The following is a 22,342-nucleotide window of genomic DNA, read 5'->3' as shown; positions in this document are numbered from 1 at the left end:
TTCATGCCTCAACAACAACAAAACATTTGTAAAGCAATTGTCTCCTGTAGGACCCAAAGCGCATGCAAAATAAATTATAGTGCTATATGTTTTGAAAGAAGACATATGTTACAATATTGTATGAGGTGCTATTAAGGCCAACATAACCTCTACTGTTGCTCAATGTTAGCGCCTTTTAACTCATATTATTACGCAGTTCAGAACACTGCTGTGTCCCTTGATGTCAACTTAACACTTCAATATTCAGGTCCTACAAATATTTTATGCCAGTGTCATAAAAATGCAGAATTTATTATCCAGGACATATGCAGATCTACTGCATAAAAAAATGTTAGCTTTCATTTATTACTCCCAGGTGTAAAATAAAAATAGGTTGTAAAGGGACATCTGGGAGTGAAACTATTGCAACAAAGAACTGCGTGCTGCATTTAACCCTATAAAACAATTTGGGTGCCTTAAAGTTTTACTTCTAATGCAAATACTCCTGAGAAGTAAAGTGTTGTGGGTGTCAATGTGTAAGAAAGGGTTAAGGGTCTGTTTGTCAGTGAAAAGGGTATGAGACCTTTGATCAAAGGAATACTGTTTCCTGCAATGCAGGAGAACATTCCCAAAGTATTTTAAATTAAAACCACCAGGTAGGGCCTTGGGAACAGATATATGTAGTGCAAGAGGTTGTTTGTAAAGAGAAGACTCATTGAAATTTGATGTGGCTCTTTACTAGCTTACCGATGGTATACTGCCTTCACTGGTTGTATTCTTACATCGAAACATATTACTGCACCTTCAACTGATTTGTGAAATCCAAGAGCACAAACCACCCGCAGTTTACTTTTTAACACTTAGCACAAGAAATTCCAGCGATCGCAAATGGTCTTGAACCATTTTTAGATAACATTTAGCACAGAACAGAGACAACTTCATTGAAGTTACAGAATCACACTGAAGCTGCATTGTAAATTATTGTTATTTTCTAGCATAATGTGTTTACAGTTCTATAGACTGCATAATGGTGAATATAATTTACAAACCTGAGGCACAAAACATAACAATCAAGAAAAACTGCCGTCTACCCTAATGAGACTTCGAAGTGTAATGCCTCATACATGCATATGAGCACTGTCGCCCGGTAGGGATAGTGGAACAATCCGTGGGGTGATAGTTCAGGACGCAATGCTGTACAAACGCATGATTAGCCTGCAGGCTAGACAAGCATCTGTTATTGTGGAGAGGGGAGGAGGGACAATGCATGGAGCAGCTTTCCACGATTGGGGTGAGTAGGGAGAACAATGCAATAGGGGCTGCTCAGATGTCGGGGGTCATTTAAGATGCAGTATACTGGACCTTTAGGCGACATTGGATGGCCGCTTTACACAAAGTAGATGCATGCTAGATTCTTGGCCAAGGTGGTCGACATTTTTTTAAACGGTGGACTGCATTACCATTTATCTAATGAATGGCATACATCCACGATGAAGAGTCAGCGGGCCCTAAAAAGGACCACAATATGTTTCTGGAGTGGTACAATGTATTCATAGGATACGAATATGGTACTGCTCCTTATGTGTCTGTTGTATCCTCACTAGCGGTGCTGCCTTTAAGCAACATTAACTGCTACTAAATTTTTCAGAGGCATGGTGAGTTCATAGAAGATTTTATTTTTTTGTTACAAGTTAGCGGAAAATGACACTTTGTGACAAAAAAAAATAAAAAAAAGTTTCAATTTCTGCTAACTTGTGTAAAAAAAAAAATTAAATCCGCCACAGACCATGTCACTCTCTGAATACTTTGGGGGGGTCTACTTTCCAAAATGGGGTCATTTGTGGGGTGTTTTTACTGTCCTGGCATTTTGGGGGGTGCTAAATTGTAAGCATCCATGTAAAGCCTAAAGGTGCTCATAGGACTTTGGGCCCCTTAGCGCACCTTGGCTGCAAAAAAGTGTCACACATGTGGTATCGCCGAAATAGTATAATGTGTTTTGGGGTGTATTTTTACACATACCCATGCTGGGTGGGAGAAATATCTCTGTAAATAAGATTTTTTTTACACACAATTTTCCATTTACAGAGATATTTCTCCCACCTAGAATGGGTATGTGTAAAAATACACCCCAAAACACATTATACTACTTCTCCTGAGTACGGCGATACCACATGTGTGACAATTTTTTGCAGCCTAGGTGCGCTAAGGGGCCCAAAGTCCTATGAGTACCTTAAAGATTTTACAGGTCATTTTGAGGCATTTGGTTTCCAGACTACTCCTCACGGTTTAGGGCCCCTAAAATGCCAGGGCAGTTTAGGAACCCCACAAGTGACCCCATTTTAGAAAGAAGACACCCCAAGGTATTCCGTTTGGAGTATGGTGAGTTCATAGAAGATTTTATTTTTTGTAAAAAGTTAGCGGAAATTTATTTTTATTGTTTTTTTCACAAAGTGTCATTTTCCACTAACTTGTGACAAAAAATAAAATCTTCTATGAACTCACCATACGCCTAATGGAATACCTTGGGGGTGTCTTATTTCTAAAATGGGGTCACTTGTGGGGTTCCTATACCGCCCTGACATTTTAGGGGCCCTAAACCGTGAGGAGTAGTCTAGAAACCAAATGCCTCAAAATGACCTGTGAAATCCTAAAGGTACTAATAGGACGTTGGGCCCCTTAGTGCACCTAGGCTGCAAAAATGTGTCACACATGTGGTATCACCATACTCAGGAGAAGTAGTATAATGCGTTTTGGGGTGTATTTTTACACATACCCATGCTGGGTGGGAGAAATATCTCTGTAAATGACAATTTTTTTATTTTTTTACACACAATTGTCCATTTACAGAGATATTTCCCCGACCCAGAATGGGTATGTGTAAAAATACACCCCAAAACACATTATACTACTTCTCCTGAGTACGGCAATACCACGTGTGACACTTTTTTGCAGCCTAGGTGCGCTAAGAGGCCCAAAGTCCTTTGAGTACCTTTAGGATTTCACAGGTCATTTTGAGGCATTTGGTTTCCAGACTACTCCTCACGGTTTAGGGCCCCTAAAATGCCAGGGCAGTTTAGGAACCCCACAAGTGACCCCATTTTAGAAAGAAGACACCCCAAGGTATTCCATTAGGAGTATGGTGAGTTCATAGAAGATTTTATTTTTTGTCACAAGTTAGCGGAAATTTATTTGTATTGTTTTTTTTCACAAAGTGTCATTTGTCTTGTGAGAAAAAATGAAATCTTCTATGAACTCATCATACACCTAACGGAATACCTTGGGGTGTCTTCTTTCTAAAATGGGGTCACTTGTGGGGTTCCTATACTGCCCTGGCCTTTTAGGGGCCCAAAACCGTGAGGAGTAGTCTAGAAACCAAATGCCTCAAATTGACTGTTCAGGGGTATAAGCATCTGCAATAAACATTATAGGAAGAATTCACATAAGCATCTGCAAATTTTGGTGACAAGTGGTCTATGAGGGGCCGAATTTTGTGGAACTGGTCATAAGCAGGGTGGCCTCTTAGATGACAGGTTGTATTGGCACGGAAGTGCAGGAAGCGCAGGATGTTCTCAAATCGTGACCTGGACATGGCAGCAGAGAACATGGGCATGTGATGTATTGGGTGCGTAGACCAATAAGACTGCAATACATTCTTTTTGACTAGACCCAGGTTAAGGAGAAGGCGCCAAAATATGTTACGTTCGGAAACTTGGAGTGGTTTCCACCGAAAAGGCTGGGCATGGTAGCTTCTTGGATTGGCGGTTGCGTATTGCGTGGCATAACGGTTGGTCTCAGCCACAATTAAGTCGTAGAGACCAGCAGTGATCAGTAAAAAAAATTTCTGTCACTTCGAGGGTGGGTGAGGGTTTGGCTGGGTGATCAGAAGCCCACAGGGGGCAGATTAAGGCCTGATCTGATGGATAGGAGTGCTAGGTGGTGACAGGTGGTGACAGGAGGTGATTGATGGGTGTCTCAGGGGGTGATTAGAGGGGAAAATAGATGCAATCAATGCACTGGGGAGGTGATCGAAAGGGGGTTTGAGGGGGATCTGAGGGTTTGGGTAAGTAATCAGGAGCCCACAGGAGGCAAATTAGGGCATGATCTGATGGGTAGGTGTGCTAGGGGGTGACAGGTGGTGACAGGAGGTGATTGATGGGTGTCTCAGGGTGTGATTAGAGGGGGGAATAGATGCAAGCAATGCACTGGGGAGGTGATCAGGGGGGGTCTGAGGGTGATCTGAGGGTGTGGGTGGGTAATTGGGTACCCGCAAGAGGGAAGGGTCTGATCTGATGGGTAGCAGTGACAGATGGTGACAGGGGTTGACGGGGTGGTTGATTGGTGATCAGGGTGTGATTAGAGGGGAGAATAGATGCAAGCAATGCACCGGCGAGGTGATAGGGGGGTCTGAGGGCGATCTGGGTGCCCGCAAGGGGCAGATGAGGGTCTGATCTGATGGGTATGATGGGTAGCAGTGACAGGTGGTGAACGGGGGTGATTTATGGGTGATCAGTGGGTGATTAGAGGGGAGAACAGATGTAAATAATGCACTGGGGAGGTGACAGGGGGGTTTGAGGGTGATCTGAGGGTGTGGGCGGGTGTTTGAGTGCCTGCACAGGGCCGATTAGGGTCTGATCTGATGGGTAGCAGTGACAGGTGGGGACAGGGGGTGACGGGGTGATTGATAGGTGATCAGGGTGTGATTAGAGGGGAGAATAGATGCAAGCAATGCACTGGCGAGGTGATAGGGGGGGTCTGAGGGCGATCTGGGTGCCCGCAAGGGGCAGATGAGGGTCTGATCTGATGGGTATGATGGGTAGCAGTGACAGGTGGTGATAGGGGGTGATTGATGAGTGATTTATGGGTGATCAGTGGGTGATTAGAGGGGAGAACAGATGTAAATAATGCACTGGGGAGGTGATCAGGGGGGGGGGTTGAGGGTGATCTGAGGGTGTGGGTGGGTGTTTGGGTGCCTGCAAGGGGCAGGGTAGGGTCTGATCTGATGGGTGGCAGTGACAGGGGGTGATTGATGAGTGATTGACAGGTGATTGACAGGTGATCAGTGGGTGATTACAGGGGAGAATAGATGTATATGGTACACAGGGGGGAGGGGTCTGGAGGGGGTCTGGGGAGGATCTGAGGGTGTGGGGGTAATCAGGAGCCCCCAGGGGGCAGTTTAGGACCTAATCTAAAATATAGCGTTGACAGATAGTGACCGGGGGTGATTGATGGGTGATTAGGGGGGTGATTGGGTGCAAACAGTGGCCTGAGGGGGTGATCAGGGGGGGGTCTGAGGGGTGCTGTGGGCGATCAGGGGGCAGGGGGGGCAGGATCAGTGTGTGTGTGCTTTCACATACACAGCTGCCTCATACCCTGGAGGTCGCTCGATCATTGGGACCACCAGGGTAGGAGGCAGCCTGTATAAAACACTTTGTATACGTTACAAAGTGTATTATACACTTTCTAGCGGCAGATCGAGGGTTAACAACCCGCCGGCGTTGCTAATAGGCCGGCGGGTTGACGTTGCGGGTGGGCGGAGCCTAATGCCGGCGGATAATCAGTCCCCCAGGTGCCGCCGCTGATCGGCGTTAGGTGGTCCTGGGGGTGCCACTTTGCCGACGCCCATAGGTAGTGGGCGGTCGGCAAGTGGTTAAATAAAAATAATAAGAATTGTGTGCTTCACATATTGACTGTTTAAAATACACCTGAGGTGATCAAAATGTAATAAGTTAGCCGTACCTGGTTCTCCATATGGGTCTCCATTAACTCTGTGGCCACTTTATTTCCCTGGACTCCTCTCTGTAGTCCAGCCACCTATTTACCAACTCAATTCAGTTGACTGGAGGGGGGCATGCTTTCTCCACTCAGGAGTTTTTGGAGTGGTATGTAATTGTAATTCTAATATATTGGGCCTGATTCACAAAGCGGTGCAAAGTGTTTGCACGTCTGTGAAAAGCCCTTTATGACGCCTAAACTCAGTTTAGGCGTGATAAAATGAAACTCGCGCGAAATTCCCGCACGCAAAGTTTTGCGCGTGCAATCGCGCGGCACACGGTGCAGTGCGTGCGATGCGCCCATTAAACCCTATGGGCGCTGCGCGCGGAGTTGCGCGCGATAAAGAGCACAAAACGGTGCTAACTCAGCAATGCAAAGGTTATCACGCCTAAAGTCTTTTAGGCGTGATAACTGAGTTATCACCGCTTTGTGAATCAGGCCCATTGTGTGTGTGATGGGTTGACAGGGGCTCCTTATGGTTGACCATGTGTGTGGGGCTGTGTTTATTTATTGTTGACAATAATTGTGAATGTTGGAAGGCTAGTGGAGGTTTCCAACGGCCGACTGTGAGTGTTCTGGGGAGGGCCTTTGTATAATTATTTATTGTGTGTCGAGCTACTTTGGGATTGGCGAAAGAGGGCCTTTTTGATTTCTGACACTTTTTTGCGTTATAATCGATACGTGTGAGGTCATGCAGAACGTGATATATGTGCTTGCTAGGTTGGGGATGGGACATGTGCTCCTGCTGGATAATTGAGAAATATAATCAGGCAATTTGTAAATAATTGTAATATATGCTTTTGCTCACTAAACTGTATAATGCATTTGTTACATTTAGAGAAATGTATGTATACACTATTTTTTTTAGAAGTCCCACGTTAAAAAATGAGGGTTATGTAAACACCGCCTCTGTTTAGTCCCACACACTTTTTGTATGGCCACACCCACTTTTTGCCACATGAGAGGGACCCACATTTGGTATTTTGATGGGGGGGGGGGGTCCCCTGTGCCCTGTGTCCACCACTAGGTACAATGATGGATGGATGATTGTGGATCACATTTCTAACATGACCCACTTGAAAAAAGAAGTCTTGCCTGATCTGACTACTGCAGAGTGACTAGAAAGAAGACTTGCCTGCTCTGACTGCTGTAAGAGTCTTGTGCTTATACGCGAATTGTGAGCACCCACATGAATCCATTGCGCTGGAAGATGAGCGCCCTAACAAAGGTGTCAACGCCCAGCCTGTCTCCAAAAGCAGAGACAATCCAGGCAAGGCAGAGGCAGTGCCCACAAGCAGGGCAGAGGCAGAGCCCATGCAAGACTCAGGGCTATCATCAACCAGGGACAGGAGTGCTTACGGAAATAGGAAATAAGAAAATATCAAAAGTCAACAGATACTGTATGTTAATAAGGAAAGCTTTGTTTATCAGACTGAAGAGAGAAGTCTGTAGGAAATACACTAGTGATGTGCCTTTCACGTGGCAGAGTTTGGCAATAGTGGCTTTACAAGGCGTACATATTAGTACGCCACTCTGGTCTGCTCGGCTCACTCTGCTGCCACTGAAATTCCTGGTAGCGTACACAACTATTCCCCCTCTGAGTCATAGCACTTTGGAGGGAGAACTAATTCATGATTGCTGGAACCCTGAATTGCCCATGCGCAGGGCATGTACTAAAGTAAAAGCACTAGTGCTATTCTATAGCTAAAGCACTAGTGCTATAGCTAAAGCATTTGTGCTATAGCGGCGCCTGACTCAGGAGTTATGCGGTCAGTGCTGTGCGCCAAAAGCACCTGATTAGTTCACAAGAGGCTGCAGAAGCATTCCTGGTGCGTCTCTTTGACGATTTCAATCACTGCAGCATAAATGCAAAAAGGGTCGTCCTCTTCATATAAGACATCCAGCTGGCGTGGAGGAAGACAGATTGGGATAGCACTCATTCTGTTAGCTCACAGCTCACAGTAAAGTCTCAAAGGAGGAAAGCACATACTGTACATTTTAGCATATGCTTTTTTTTCCAACTCAGCTCCCAACAGATGGACCCAACTTAGAATACTGGGCTTCATCGGCACCCTCTTATGTCGGGCTATAGGTTGCATGATTTGTTGGAATCAGTGTAGTCTTTTTGTTGTTGTTTTGTTTTTCTTCTAGCATATGCTTTTAACCTGGTCAAAACGTTCTTAAAGGAAATACTCCATCTGCATGGACAGTGTTTTTAATTGTGGAATTCCACTAGTCTTGTTTATGTCAAATGAGCAGACTAAGGGCTGGGGCACACCTAGAATGCTTCTGAAAGCTTTTAAAAAAACTAGCTCTTTGAATAGTGCTTGGCTAATGTATTTGAATGGGATGGATGTTTTTTTTTCCCAAACCCAGGTTCTGCAGCATTTCTGAGGCAATTCAGTCTCAATGTTAAAGAGAACCTGAACTGAAAATAAAAAGTCAAAATACCCATACACAGGTCATACTTACCTCCTGTGTAGTCAACTTCTCAATCTCTTTCTCCTCTCCTGCATACCATTTGTCCACTGTGATCAATGGATTTCTCCATCCTCCATTTCAAAAATGGCCATTACCCCATAACAGCTTCCTGGTCAGCACACTGTTAAACTGTAATATCACCTGCTTGAGCCATAGGGAAACATGGACATTACCTTGCACATTCAGTTGTAACTGACAACTGCTGATATATAACTGACAGCAACTGGTATATTTCAGTTCTGACAAAATATTGTCAGAACTGGAAGGGATCACTGTAAGAAGAAAATAGTGAGCTTCTGAGAAGAACTGACGGTGAGGTAAGTATGTAATATTCATTTGCAGCTACGTCATGTGTTTAATTTAAATAATTTTCCTCGCTTCAGGTCCCCTTTAAGTATAGAAAAGTGGAACATTTCTCAAAAAAGCACTAGAACAGAGCGATTTTTTTAATCGCTAGCGCTTTTAGGTGTGCACCAGCCCTAAGAGGGTAACCCTAATCTTTGGAACAGTATCGACATGTGTATGTTTCTGTTCTGTAGAGGGACTGGGCAGATTTACTATAATAGGCTAAAACTGTTCATAATAACCAAATCAGCGCATGAACAGGACATACACCCTTGTTTATCAGTTTGGAGCAAATATCTAAATTTCCTCAACTTATTGTATCTTTGACCTTGAGTACCTTCAGTCCTCCAGCAGTTTTAAGTTGCCTTTGATAGAATGTGCAATCCAACATCTAGCTGATACAAGGTGCGGGCATTTTACTACTTGTTCAAAGCCTGATCTTAGAGGCACTTCTTGCACTAAAGAAGCTCTGCTAAATGTCTCTGTGTCCTTGAGATGCTGGAGTTTTTGCATCTTAAAAGGATTTTCTGCTCAAGGCTTTACTAGTCACTCTAATCCCATGGTATCTAGAATGTATTTAGTGCAACGAAACTGGTACAAGAACCTTAAATACTGTGGTCACTTATCTCTTCTTCAAGTAAACATATTTTTATTTTTTTTTAGCACAAATTATTTGCTGAGCTAAATACTGTCAGAGAACCAATGAGCATGATGTTCTGTGAGACGGACGCTTCCTACAGGTAGAAAATCTTCCTACAAACACATTCCTTGATCTGTAGCTGGTTATCAGAGGTTTGTCTTTTGCACACTTGTTTCATTGTTAATGTTGTCCTTTGTTTAGTGCTCCATTTCTTGACCCAGACTTATTTTTCAAACTGGCCTGACTCTAAAACGCATTCATCTGTCAGCAGTGGTGTAGCTAGGAAGCTATGGGCTCTAGTGCAAATTTTAAATTTGGCCCTCTTAAAGAAAACCAGAGACGGACAACATAATTATACATACCTGGGGCTTCGTCCAACCCCATCAGCATGGATCGCTCCCACGCCACCATCCTCCGCCGCCTCTATCGCCGCTCACTTTGGCCAGTGAGGGCCAGTCGATGCAAGCGCAGTGCGCTCCTTCCATACTGCGCAGGCGCATGCGTAGAGCAGGCGCTGCCGAGCCGAGGGAGTCCCTGCGGATGCATACAACTGGCTGCGTCAGGCGGAAGTGACGGGACCCGGTACCGGAAAATAGAGGCTGCGGAGATCAGCGACGTTGGCGCGATCCATACTGATGTGGCTGGAGGAAGCCCCAGGTATGTATAAATCTATTATGTGTTTTTGTCTCTGGATCTCTTTAAGCAATCTACAGATAATTAACTTGGAGCACCAAAACATGACAAGGGCAACCTCAGTGTCAGAGAGGTTTCTTTAAACCCAAGGTGATATGTGACATGATGAGATAAACATGTGTGTATACAGTGCAAAACATAAATAACCAGGCTGTATTACTTGTTTTATTTTGTTGCCTGAAAGCAGTGGCTTAGCTACCCTACGGATATGAGTTGATTGGCCAATTATCATTACTGTATACAGTCCATGGGCACTGAGACAAAGTCAGAGAGGGTGGAGAAACAAAGGAAAGTTAATAGTGAACACATCAAGTACCACCTGGGCCCCCTATGCTCCAGGGCCCCATACCAGCTGCTATGGCTATTGCTACACCCCTGCTTGCAAGAGTTCATTTTTAGGCATGGAAGTGACAGCTTCTGTCTTGTTGGTACCTTGTGGGGAATATAGTAAACCTCACTGATAAGCATATTACAACCATAACATTTTTCCTGGCAAAATACATCTTGTGAGAGCAGAAGGAGATACAAGAAAAGTCTATAATTAATGTATTTTAACTCTCGGACACTTAATAGACTGATAATATAAGAGTGATCAGAAGCGCCAGCAGGATAAAAGGTACTAAAAAGTTTAAAATTCCTCAGGAGGTGGTGGTGGACTCGCCTCCTTGAAGTAGACAAGATACTGTCAGCTTTTTAACAACAGATTTATTTATATAATCCAGACAACCATGCAGCGCGTTTCGCAGGTATATTCCTGCTTCCTCAGTCAATAACAAATAGGAGTACACGCAGTACAGTCTCAAGGTCACGATAAGCGCCTCGTGGTCAAGGTCAGAGGCGCTTATAATAATAAAAATAATAATCCGAACATTTGTATAGCGCTTTTCTCCTGTCGGACTCAAAGCGCTCAAGAGCTGCAGCCACTGGGTGCACTGCAGTGTTAGGGAGTCTTGCCTTGAACTCCTTACTGAATAGGTACTGACCCTTACCGGGATTCGAACACTGGTCTCCAATGTCAAAGGCGGTGCCCTTACTTATCGTGACCTTGAGACTGTACTGCGTGTACTCCTATTTGTTATTGCCTGAGGAAACAGGAATATACCTGCGAAACGCGTTGCATGGTTTTCTGAAGTATATAAATAAATCTGTTGTTGTTAAAAAGCTGACAGTATCTTGTCTACTTCAAGGAGGCGAGTCCACCACCACCTCCTAAGGAATTTTAAACTTTTTAGTATCTTTTATCCTGCTGGCGCCCCTGTTCACTCTTATATTACCAATATCCACCCCTGGTGGAGGGGTTGATCCCCATCTCTTTTTTCCTGATCTACAGAGAGCGACTTTTAATCCTGAGTGAGGACAGGTCTAATCTCCTCACCTGCCTGTACAGTGGTTACCTGGGAGGTAACATACGTTTGTGAGTATATACATTATATACTTTTCAATTCCAACCTTTTGTTTTGCTTACTACACTATATTGGGCTGTTGTTGTCCCCACTTTTGTTTAAACTTAATAGATTGACACTGAGCAGAGTCAGCAAAACATTCAATCTACTTTGTGAATGTTTAAATATAAAATAAAACCATGAAATATCTTAAAAAGTAATTTTAGGGGTAGGAGGATAAATACAATTGTTTATCTCATCAGTTTATTTTCACCTCGGGTTCACTTTAAGCAGGAAGAGGAACAGTTTGTTAATGATCATCTTTAATAAAAGCACATATTGAGGTGATGGTTTCTAGAATTGCCCCAATGAACAGCTAATACAGTGATTAAAGACTCCTTGATTGGTCCCTCAAGCCAGGGGGTCACAATCTCTGCATCCTCTATTGATATGCAACTGCTTGTCAACAGAGATGGTCAATAAGATGCAGGTAATTTTGACTTGCATGCAGACCTCATGCAAATTCTATGCAGCATGAACTGGACCAATCAGATTCACTTCCTGTGGAAAATGATTGGTACAATTTCAAGCTGCATACATATCGCATGAAATCTGCATGCAAGTCAAAAAAATGTGTAACTCTTTGACTATAACTGCTTGTCAGTAATTAAAGCAAACCTGGACTGGAACAAAAAAAAGTGAATCTTTATTAACCTGTGGCTTCCTCAAGCCCCCCATAGACTTTCAGTTCCTTCAATGTCTTCAAAGTCCCCTCCATTGTGCCGCTATCCCCGGAAAGATCTGTGACTAGTTGCAGGCTACTGCATATGGTCCCATCCATGCACCTTCATCAATTGCTTGTGGCCGGGAGCATTCTGCAAATGTGCAGTCAAAAAAGAATTGTACCGTTCATGCGCAAAATGCTCCCCTGGTGGGACTGTGATTGATGGAGGCACATGGACGGGATCATGCGTGCACAGTTGCCTGCAACTAGAACTAGTCTCAGATCTTTCTGGGGGGGGGGGGGGGGGGCAGCAGCAGCACAACGGAGGAGACCTCAAAGACACAGAGGGACCTGAAAGACAATGGGGGAAGGGCCTGGAAGGAGCCCCAGGTAAGTCAGGTAAATAAAGATCCACTTTTTTTGTCCTAGTTCAGGTATGCTTTAAGTGGTTAGATCAAGATGGTAACCCTGCTAGATATCCCAACAATACTCCACCATGCTGTGTTCCAGATTTCTCGTCTCTGGCCTGCAGATTCTCAGTTGTTGACCAGAATTTCCCTGCTGCTTGTAACAATAAGCATTATGTTAGTGAATTGCATTGTTTCTTTTTCCATCCCCATAGTAATTATATAATTGATGTTATTTTGTTTTAATTTGATTCTTGCAAAAGGTTAGAGACATGCCTAATTGATGACTCAATGAAAGTCATTCTACAAATAGCTCAGCAAATCTAAACACAATTTCTGCTCATCACCCTCCGAGCCAAACTACAAAGCCAGTTTATCTCCTCAGTATTCTGCCTCATGCCAAAACATACTCTTCTACTTTTACATGTTCTGTACTCAAACCCAACTGCAAAGAAGTGCTGTCATCCTGTATTATCATTATATTATTACATAGTGTAAACATTACAGTACAGCTTCTTCACAAAGTACATTCCAAAAATACCATACTCCATCATATTGTCTTTCACTGCCAGAGCAAATGTGATGGGTGACTGGCCCTTACTTGAAATTTGAATATGGTTTGTGTATATGGAAGTAAACCACCTAATTTGAATGTAAATACAGCAATAAATTTGCTGTCATGCTCAGAATTACTGCCAAGCCCTGTTTCTGTTAATTGTTTTTTTCCATTCAACACCAGGTGGTTATGAGGCAAACTTCCTTTTACTTCCAAGTCGTAAGTGCACCATTCTTCATTTCATGTTTTGTTGCCACAGTTGTGGCTGTCTTTATTATGAATCATCTGTATAGCTAGACAGAAGGTGCAGTACTGCAAGATTTAATGAATCAATAGATGATCCATCAGTTTGTTTTATGTATAAGAATGAATAGAAATTTAGATGTACAGCTGTAATTGATGCAATAATAAAACAAAAGAAATAGTGGACCGATAAACAGTTACAAAAAATTGGAGAAACAAGCACAACTGATTAGAGGTATTTATAATTCTTCTCTTACATTGGGTAATCATAGGTGGCTTGCGATCTGTGGCTCTTGGGAACCTTCGTTGTTTCTTTGGTGATAAACCTGTTACAGGCTGAGAGGAGGCTGAACTGAATTTCCAGCTCTGGAAGAAGACTTCTGTGCAAATCAGTAGGGACAACAGAGCACAGAGCAGTATCAAAGCGGGAGCTGTCCTCTTCCATACCTTCATCTTAAGAACAATCAAGGCATTGAGACTCTGCCAAAGACAGATATATGTCAGCATATTTAGTGGTGTTACATCATATCTTAATACATAAAAGGATAAATATCAAAGCCCAATTTTAGATTGTTATGTTTTTTAAGTTTTTGGTATCATGAAAGGGAGTTGCAACATATTTTGAGGTTTTTTTTTATTGCTCTTTGTGTCCGTCATTCATTCACTTCTAAATCTCAGAACAGAAACAGCAACAGGTAAAACCTTTTTTTCAGTAAGTCTGAAACAATATCAAACTTTCATTGCTGTCCTTCCTTTCCTGTCTCAAGGACCAACAGACTTCTCATAAATGCCACAGAGCCTTAGAAACTGGAAGTAAAGAGGAAAAGAAAAAACTGCCGTGACAACACAAAGAGCAGTAAAATTCCAAAGCTGTTCTCTCTTCTACAACAACCAAAATTAAGGTTTATTTGGGGGAGTTGGGTTTTAAATGACTAGTATAGTGAAAACAAGGCGGTTTTGAAAGCCCTAAAACAAGTAAAATGACAATAATGCACTAATCACTCTACTAAGGTCTTTGTTTAATATTTTCTTTGAAATCAGTGACACCTTTGCCTGGCTACCATGTTGATTTGAACACCACTGTCTCACGCATTTAGGAAACTCATAACAGATAAATCTAAACAGTCATACACGCCTTAATAGTAAATATAACGGAACAAATATGTCTTCACCACCTAGCAAGCAAAAAGAAAAATTAGAGTGTAGCGTACAAATATCTATCTATCTATCTATCTATCTATCTATATGTATATATATATATATATACATATATTTTAGCTGAGACTTGAACTTGCAGTTTGGCTGAAGCTCCACTATTGTATTCAAATAACATAAAAAAAATAACATAACAAAAAAAATATCAGACTAAGTTTGTTTGTAACAACTTATTTTAGTAGTTTTTTGCTTTCTAGGATCTTGAAAGTAATTTAATTGATGAGGTGGTGCAAAAACAACTCTTCTGGGAGAAAAATCAGGAGAAAAATGTACTAAATCCCAGGCCTGATTTAGTAAGTCCTGAGCCCACAGAAAGAGATGACTCTTAGTGGAGCTTCAGCCAAACTGCAAGTTCAAGTCTCAGCTAAAATATATGTATATGTATCTATCTATCTATCTATCTATCTATCTATCTATCTATCTATCTATCTATCTATCTATCTATATATATATATATATATAGATATATTTATAGATATATACATACAGTATATATATATATATATATATATATATATATATATATATATCAGAAATTTTAGCGTCATACTTCATCTATAGCAGAGCAAAACAACCAAGACCCCTAGATATCCCAAAAATTGACCCCATCTAGAAAATTAAAACATCCCACATCGGCCCCACCCCACCCCCCCTCCACTGTATCGGAGAAATGGTAAAATTAGGAGTTTGACCGTCTTGTCTTTTTTCGATTGTAATCAGAAGAATGGTGTAAATTTTATTTTTTTCCAGCAGATATGCTAATTTGAAAGCACATAATGCCCACATGCTGTTTGGAGGCCACAAAATACACCCTAAAACATATTCCTCAACTTCTCCCATGGATGGCGATACAAAATACCAATGCCTCAGTCGCATTGTTAGAGAACTGTGGGGCCCACAATCCACTTAGTGCCTTTCCATGGACTGAAAATCTGAAGCAGAATATTTGCACTATACTGATTCCCGATTAATTTCATACTGAAATTGATCCAAAATCGGCCATGTGACTCCACATCTGCTGCCTCGCTGTCCCAACGCTGCCCCCCCACCCCCGATGGTCAGTGTGCCCCTCCCTCCCTTCCCTGTAAACGATACATTACCTTTCCATGCATGCCATTTATCTGCCGCTGGGTCCGGGATCCATTCTTTATTCATACACACACCCCACGTTGTTGCTGGCATGCATGTGAGCGCGCTTGTGACATCACACTCACCCCCACGTTACTCTGGCAACCACTTGGGCCCCTATGTATGGACAAAGTGCGAATCCCAGAGCAAGCGGCGGATGCAGACAGTCAATGTATAGAACACTGGAGGAGGGGGACATTGAGCATTGGGGGTGGGACAGCATTGGGGGTTTTATCACACATCCCGATATCACTCGCCATTACCGCCACGCACTCAACAGACCACGACGGCCCGACATCTTGCAGAATGTCCGACCAATTTATGTGACCAATTTCGGCACGCAATTGGTCGCAACATCGATCGGTCATGCACTTGGTGGCACCGACTTTTATCAGATTCGATTATAACAATCAAATCGGATGGTCGACTGGCCGCCAAGTCGCCTGATGTGTGGCCTAACTTGTTTTATTTCATTTTTTTTAAAGCGGACCTGAATTCAGAACTTCCTCTCTGCTCTAAAAGATAAACAGCATAATAACCTTAAAACAATGTACCAACGTCACAATTTTCCTGACCACCGATGATTTTTTGAGCGTCGAGTGGTCGTTTCCACAATATTGCGACAAGGGTACAGACGCACGACCATGCGAACGTTGCTTAGCGTTGTGCCGCAATAATGACTGACATGGCAGATCGGATTGTTAAGATCCCTGATGACTACCGTGCAAAGTACCCTGATTGCTTGAAGTCTCGTTCACTCCCATGTAGCGTCGTGTGACGTCGTGCACACCCGCCTGCAGGAAGAGGCATTGATGACAACAAGGGGACGCCACAGGACCTGTCGGGCAGTGAGTACTCAAAACATCTCTTTGTTACAGCTGATACAAATCCTGCAAATAATCTGCACTGTTTCTACTTCCTGCTTTCATGGAAGCAGACATATGCAGTCTGTGCTTTCAAATGAGCTTATCTGCCATCTCTGCCATGGCAGTCAGGTGACACTGGGAGAGATTTTCAAGTCCACTTTAATTTGTTTTTTTTTAAATGTTTTTATTTTTTAATTGTTAATTTTTTTTCTTTACTATAGAGAAGAGATTGTTTCCAGCCTGCTATTCCCCAATGATCACATGATCACTGTGATTGGCTGCTCTGCTGCTAGCTAGAGGACCCGGCTACAGTACAGAGCTGGGTCCCGTAGAATACCGCCAAGAGGAGAGGCACACGGACGGATGTCCATGCAGCTTCTCCTCCATTGTTATGACTGCAGTGATCATATGATCACTGCGGTCATGTGACAGGCAGAGGGCATGCAGAGCGGTGATTGGCTGCTCTAGTACTACCCACGGGATCTGGCTACAGTGTACTGCCAGGTCCCGCGGGATATGATCGGCGGGGGGAGCGGCCGGTTGCAACTTCTGAGCGCCATATTTGTACGGCACTATGGCATGATAACTGACAGCCGCACACCATATAATTACGGCACTGTGTAGTAAAATGGTTAAAAAATGCACATTGCCTGGCTGTCCTGCTGTCCTGCTGATCCTCTGCCTCTAATGCTTTAAGCCATAGACCCTGAACAAGCATGCAGATAAGATGTCTATGACAAATCTATAGGAAGAAAAAAAGTTTTGTATAAGTAATATCTTTTAATGGCTATAAGATAACTGATTATGCAAGCTTTATGGGATCTAGTCCCCTTCTTCAGGGATATTTCCAGATGTTAGCTGATGTTAGATGATATGACAAATCTGACAAGATTAGCTGTATTCTTGTTTCAGCTGTGTGATTAAGGCCCTATTGACCAGAAAGATCAGCAGGACTGCCAGGTAACTGGTATTGTTTTAAATGAAATAAATATGGCAGCTTTCATAGGTCTCACATCTCGTGTTTCTTTTGAAGAGACTGCTGATCTAAGTATTCCCTGTGCAATCATCATCAAATTCACATCTGCCAACAAAAATGATTAATTTAGTGCAATTTTCTGTTTACTGTTGCTATTTACTGTTTATAAAGTGGTATTGAATAGCAGAGGGTACAAAATATTGCTGATTCCCTATTTTCACAACTTTTTGTGGTAGCTGTTGTGCTACAAAATTTGCAGCCATTTATAAAACTGAGGAAAATCTTTTCATTGCTTACACTGATCTTCATTGTCTTGGGCAATCTGAAAGTGAGAATGATAATGGGCAGTAGTGCCACCCTGTGCAGCTCTGGGTCCCCGGTTTGACACTATCCTGCACAGAGTTTGTATGTTCTCCCTGTTTCTGTGTGGGTTTCCTCTTGGCACATTGGTTTCCTCCCACATCCCCAAAACATACAGATAAGTTAATTGGTTTCCCCTAATATTGACCCTAGACCGCGATGGACATATGAGTATGGCAGCAATGAGGATGTGTGCCCTTTTGAGGGACAGTTACTGACAAGAATATGTGCTCTTTTAAGTACTGTAGAAGATATCAGTGCTATCAGGGCCGGGCCGAGGCAGAGGCTGGAGAGGCTCCAGCCTCAGGGCGCAGTGTAGGAGGGGGCGCACAATTCATTCAGCTGTCATTCCTAATTGTGTCTTAAGCAGAAAGAAATAAAAAAAGGGGATACATAGCAGTGACTGCAAGCCAGATAACTAGATATTAAGGTGTTGGGGAGGTTGTGGGCCCTGCGGCCGGTTGCAAATTCTGAGCGCCATATTTGTACGGCACTATGGCATGATAACTGACAGCCGCACACCATATAATTACGGCACTGTGTAGTAAAATGGTTAAAAAATGCACATTGCCTGGCTGTCCTGCTGATCCTCTGCCTCTAATGCTTTAAGCCATAGACCCTGAACAAGCATGCAGATAAGATGTCTATGACAAATCTATAGGAAGAAAAAAAGTTTTGTATAAGTAATATCTTTTAATGGCTATAAGATAACTGATTATGCAAGCTTTATGGGATCTAGTCCCCTTCTTCAGGGATATTTCCAGATGTTAGCTGATGTTAGATGATATGACAAATCTGACAAGATTAGCTGTATTCTTGTTTCAGCTGTGTGATTAAGGCCCTATTGACCAGAAAGATCAGCAGGACTGCCAGGTAACTGGTATTGTTTTAAATGAAATAAATATGGCAGCTTTCATAGGTCTCACATCTCGTGTTTCTTTTGAAGAGACTGCTGATCTAAGTATTCCCTGTGCAATCATCATCAAATTCACATCTGCCAACAAAAATGATTAATTTAGTGCAATTTTCTGTTTACTGTTGCTATTTACTGTTTATAAAGTGGTATTGAATAGCAGAGGGTACAAAATATTGCTGATTCCCTATTTTCACAACTTTTTGTGGTAGCTGTTGTGCTACAAAATTTGCAGCCATTTATAAAACTGAGGAAAATCTTTTCATTGCTTACACTGATCTTCATTGTCTTGGGCAATCTGAAAGTGAGAATGATAATGGGCAGTAGTGCCACCCTGTGCAGCTCTGGGTCCCCGGTTTGACACTATCCTGCACAGAGTTTGTATGTTCTCCCTGTTTCTGTGTGGGTTTCCTCTTGGCACATTGGTTTCCTCCCACATCCCCAAAACATACAGATAAGTTAATTGGTTTCCCCTAATATTGACCCTAGACCGCGATGGACATATGAGTATGGCAGCAATGAGGATGTGTGCCCTTTTGAGGGACAGTTACTGACAAGAATATGTGCTCTTTTAAGTACTGTAGAAGATATCAGTGCTATCAGGGCCGGGCCGAGGCAGAGGCTGGAGAGGCTCCAGCCTCAGGGCGCAGTGTAGGAGGGGGCGCACAATTCATTCAGCTGTCATTCCTAATTGTGTCTTAAGCAGAAAGAAATAAAAAAAGGGGATACATAGCAGTGACTGCAAGCCAGATAACTAGATATTAAGGTGTTGGGGAGGTTGTGGGCCCTGTGGCCCTCTTAGTCTAATAGCAATCTGTGTGAGACAGCTGAGGTGGGAGGGATGGAGGGGCGCACTTTGGTGTCTCAGCCTTGGGTGCTGGAAGACCTTGTCCCTGCTCTGAGTGCTATATAACTACTAAATAAGGATAATAATGTTTTGGGGGAAAGAACTGACGTCTACTGGTGGTTTAGGGGGGCATATATAAAACTGCATTTGCAGGATGTTTTCATTTCTAATTCAGTTCAGAAAGAGAGAGACTAGTGTGTAGCTGTGTCATAAAGCATGAATCATCATTATCATTGCTTTCTGCTGGCTGTGAGACTTACTGTACTAGATTAGAAATTAAACATATAACTCTGAAGCTATTCTACACATTACAGAGCTAATTACCTTCTTGGACTGTCCACCATCATTACTTTGTGCTTCCTGTCGGTGGAAATAGTGTAGTAATAGATTTTTTTTGCATGGAGCTCAACATGGGATAAACACAATCCCTCAGATTACAGCTTTTTGTAGTCCCTTAATGTTGCTCACACTGTTACAGAATGACTGTGATGTACTTTTGGAACCCCAACAAGCAACATACTGTACAGTATGTCAGCAGAGCATACTTCGCTTTAAATATCAACATTTCTTTCAAATATCCTTTTCTGTACATAGCATCAGCAGCAGCTCAAATCATTTTTAAATATATGTCAGTTGAATTAAAAGGCTTTGACTTAATTTCAGATCCAAACAGCTACACTAATTATTTCAAGTCACACCATTTGAGGATTTCATTTCATTGCCATCACATTAATGTTTATGGGCCTTTCAAAAAGTGATGATTTTAATTACAGGGACCCTTTAAAGTTAAGTTACACTCTTGTTAAAAAATTACTCCAAGTATGCATGGTGGATGCCACACAAGTGTTTTGCAATTTAATTTTTTTAATAAACTCTGCGGGTAAGGGAGGCTCTCCAAAATCAGTAAAAATAAGCTAAAAAGCAATATAAATGAGACAGTCTTAGAGACAGAGTAAGAAATATTCAAATTATAGGATGCAATAGGACAATGCCCTCATTAACTACTTTAGGATCGTGGTGATTGAAATCTACGCCCTGTTTTGGTGGGCTCCTGGCTGGCAGGGCATAGATTTCAATCAACGTCCGTAGCGCGCATTCGCCTTTTCCGTCGCTCCCCGCCGATCGCGCTACTCAAACCCAACGTTTCTCGGTGCAGCTCACAGGCTCTGCCTGTCTCTATGACGGCAGAGCCATGTGAGCCAGTGAGCAGCCGATTTCATTGGCTCCTGGCCGTGTCTATCAATATAAGCCGCTCACATTGGCTTACATTGATAGACACGGTCAGGAGCCAATGAAAGCAGCTCCTGTCCGGCTCACATGACTCTGCCGTCATAGAGACAGCAGAGTCTATGTCCTGAGGATCCCGGCGTGCTGCGATGACGGCGGTTGTGGTGGGTATGTGCGGTGATTGGTCGGGTTTACGCCGTTGCTGGTACCAGCGGTCTTTGGTCCTTAAAGTGAACCAGAGACAAAGCATCCTTATGTATTTTACCATATATATCAGTGGGACATTAGAGAAAACACCTACCCTGCTCTCTGTTTCATTATTTACTGTTCAGATTGCTTTTTATAAGCCCTGATAAAATCCCCGACTGAGCATTCAATCTGGCTTTGCTATAATGACTCAGCTATAATGATTCCTGAGCAGAGCCACAAGGGGGCAGGCTTGGGCTTGAAAAGACAGCACAGAAGACAGTCTCAGCTATAATGATTCCTGAACAAAATGAAACAGAGAGCAGGATAGGTGTTTTCTCTAATGTTCCCACTGATATATATGGTAAAATACATGAGGGTGCTTCGTCTCTGGTTCACTTTAAGGGGGCAGAGACCACTGGTACTTAAGTGGTTAAGGTATTCCAAGTCCGTGCGCACATGTACTAAAAGACATATTAATATTGTATCGTATGAAATACAATACATTTATTATTTTTTCACTCTTCAGAGGTAAGAATGCTAATGCTATATTGTTTCTTAGCTTTTTTTACTCATTTTGGTATGCCTCCTTCACCCTCCAGCCTCCCCCCCCCCACTTCCAATTAGGGGTATCCCCTGTGATATCACATCCAGCGGTTATTTGTCTAATATTTTATTTTGTTTGGGAATGCGACCCACCGTATTGTGAAGAATTGTACCTATCCACATGGAGACAGAATTCTTCACACGCTTGTTACTGTGGATGCCCATTAGCAACCCAGTTTTGTCAGTAGTATTATTTTACCATGTTATGTAATTACTTGGAAGGACTACACTTTTGGCACTCCTGGTGTTCTTTGCTCTTTTTATTCTTCTCAGTTCTTGGAGTTTATCCCTTGAATTTCACTCACCCATAATCATAAACTGCGCTGATTTAGAATATTTACTCTGTACTCGAGTAATCATTTGCACAAAAAAAATTTCTTCACTAATGCATCAAAAACATTCCTAGCTAATCCAGTCAGAGATCAGTCAGAAACACCTGATCTGCATACTTGTTCAGGGTCTATAGCTAAAAGTATTAAAGGCAGAGGATTAGCAGGACACCAGCCCTCAACTCAAATTCTCTGCGGTTGCAGGATTGCAGGTGTTCACTGTTCCACCTCATATTTATTGTCCGTAGTGCATGCCACACCAATATGCTGTCAATTTCTTCCACTTATCCCTTGCTGGCACCACTGGTCCACAGGCACCAAACAAGTTCAGCAGCTGCCGGGAGCACATACAACTTGGCCTCCAGAGGGCTAGTCGCATACAACACTGGTTGAAGGTTCACAGTCAGGTGTCTCCCACAGTCAGATGTGTCTCCCTCATCAGCAAAAATCTATTAACCCTTCGCACT

At 42.8% G+C, this 22,342-nt stretch overlaps 1 protein-coding gene across 2 annotated transcripts in view; it reads right to left on the bottom strand.

Annotated features, from left to right (window-relative positions):
* The window catches only part of NRTN (neurturin), a 243,584-nt gene that overhangs the window by 2,103 nt on the left and 219,139 nt on the right, over positions 1–22,342 (bottom strand). For both annotated transcript variants that reach the window (XM_068271163.1, XM_068271162.1), the window contains one exon: positions 13,480–13,702. In XM_068271163.1, the coding sequence (XP_068127264.1) occupies positions 13,480–13,675 (196 nt within the window). In that variant the 5' untranslated portion in view covers positions 13,676–13,702. The remainder of the gene's footprint in view (positions 1–13,479; positions 13,703–22,342) is intronic.

Source organism: Hyperolius riggenbachi, chromosome 1 (genome assembly GCF_040937935.1).
Source record: "Hyperolius riggenbachi isolate aHypRig1 chromosome 1, aHypRig1.pri, whole genome shotgun sequence".
NCBI lineage: Eukaryota > Metazoa > Chordata > Amphibia > Anura > Hyperoliidae > Hyperolius > Hyperolius riggenbachi.
This window is presented reverse-complemented; position numbering and strand designations above follow the sequence as displayed.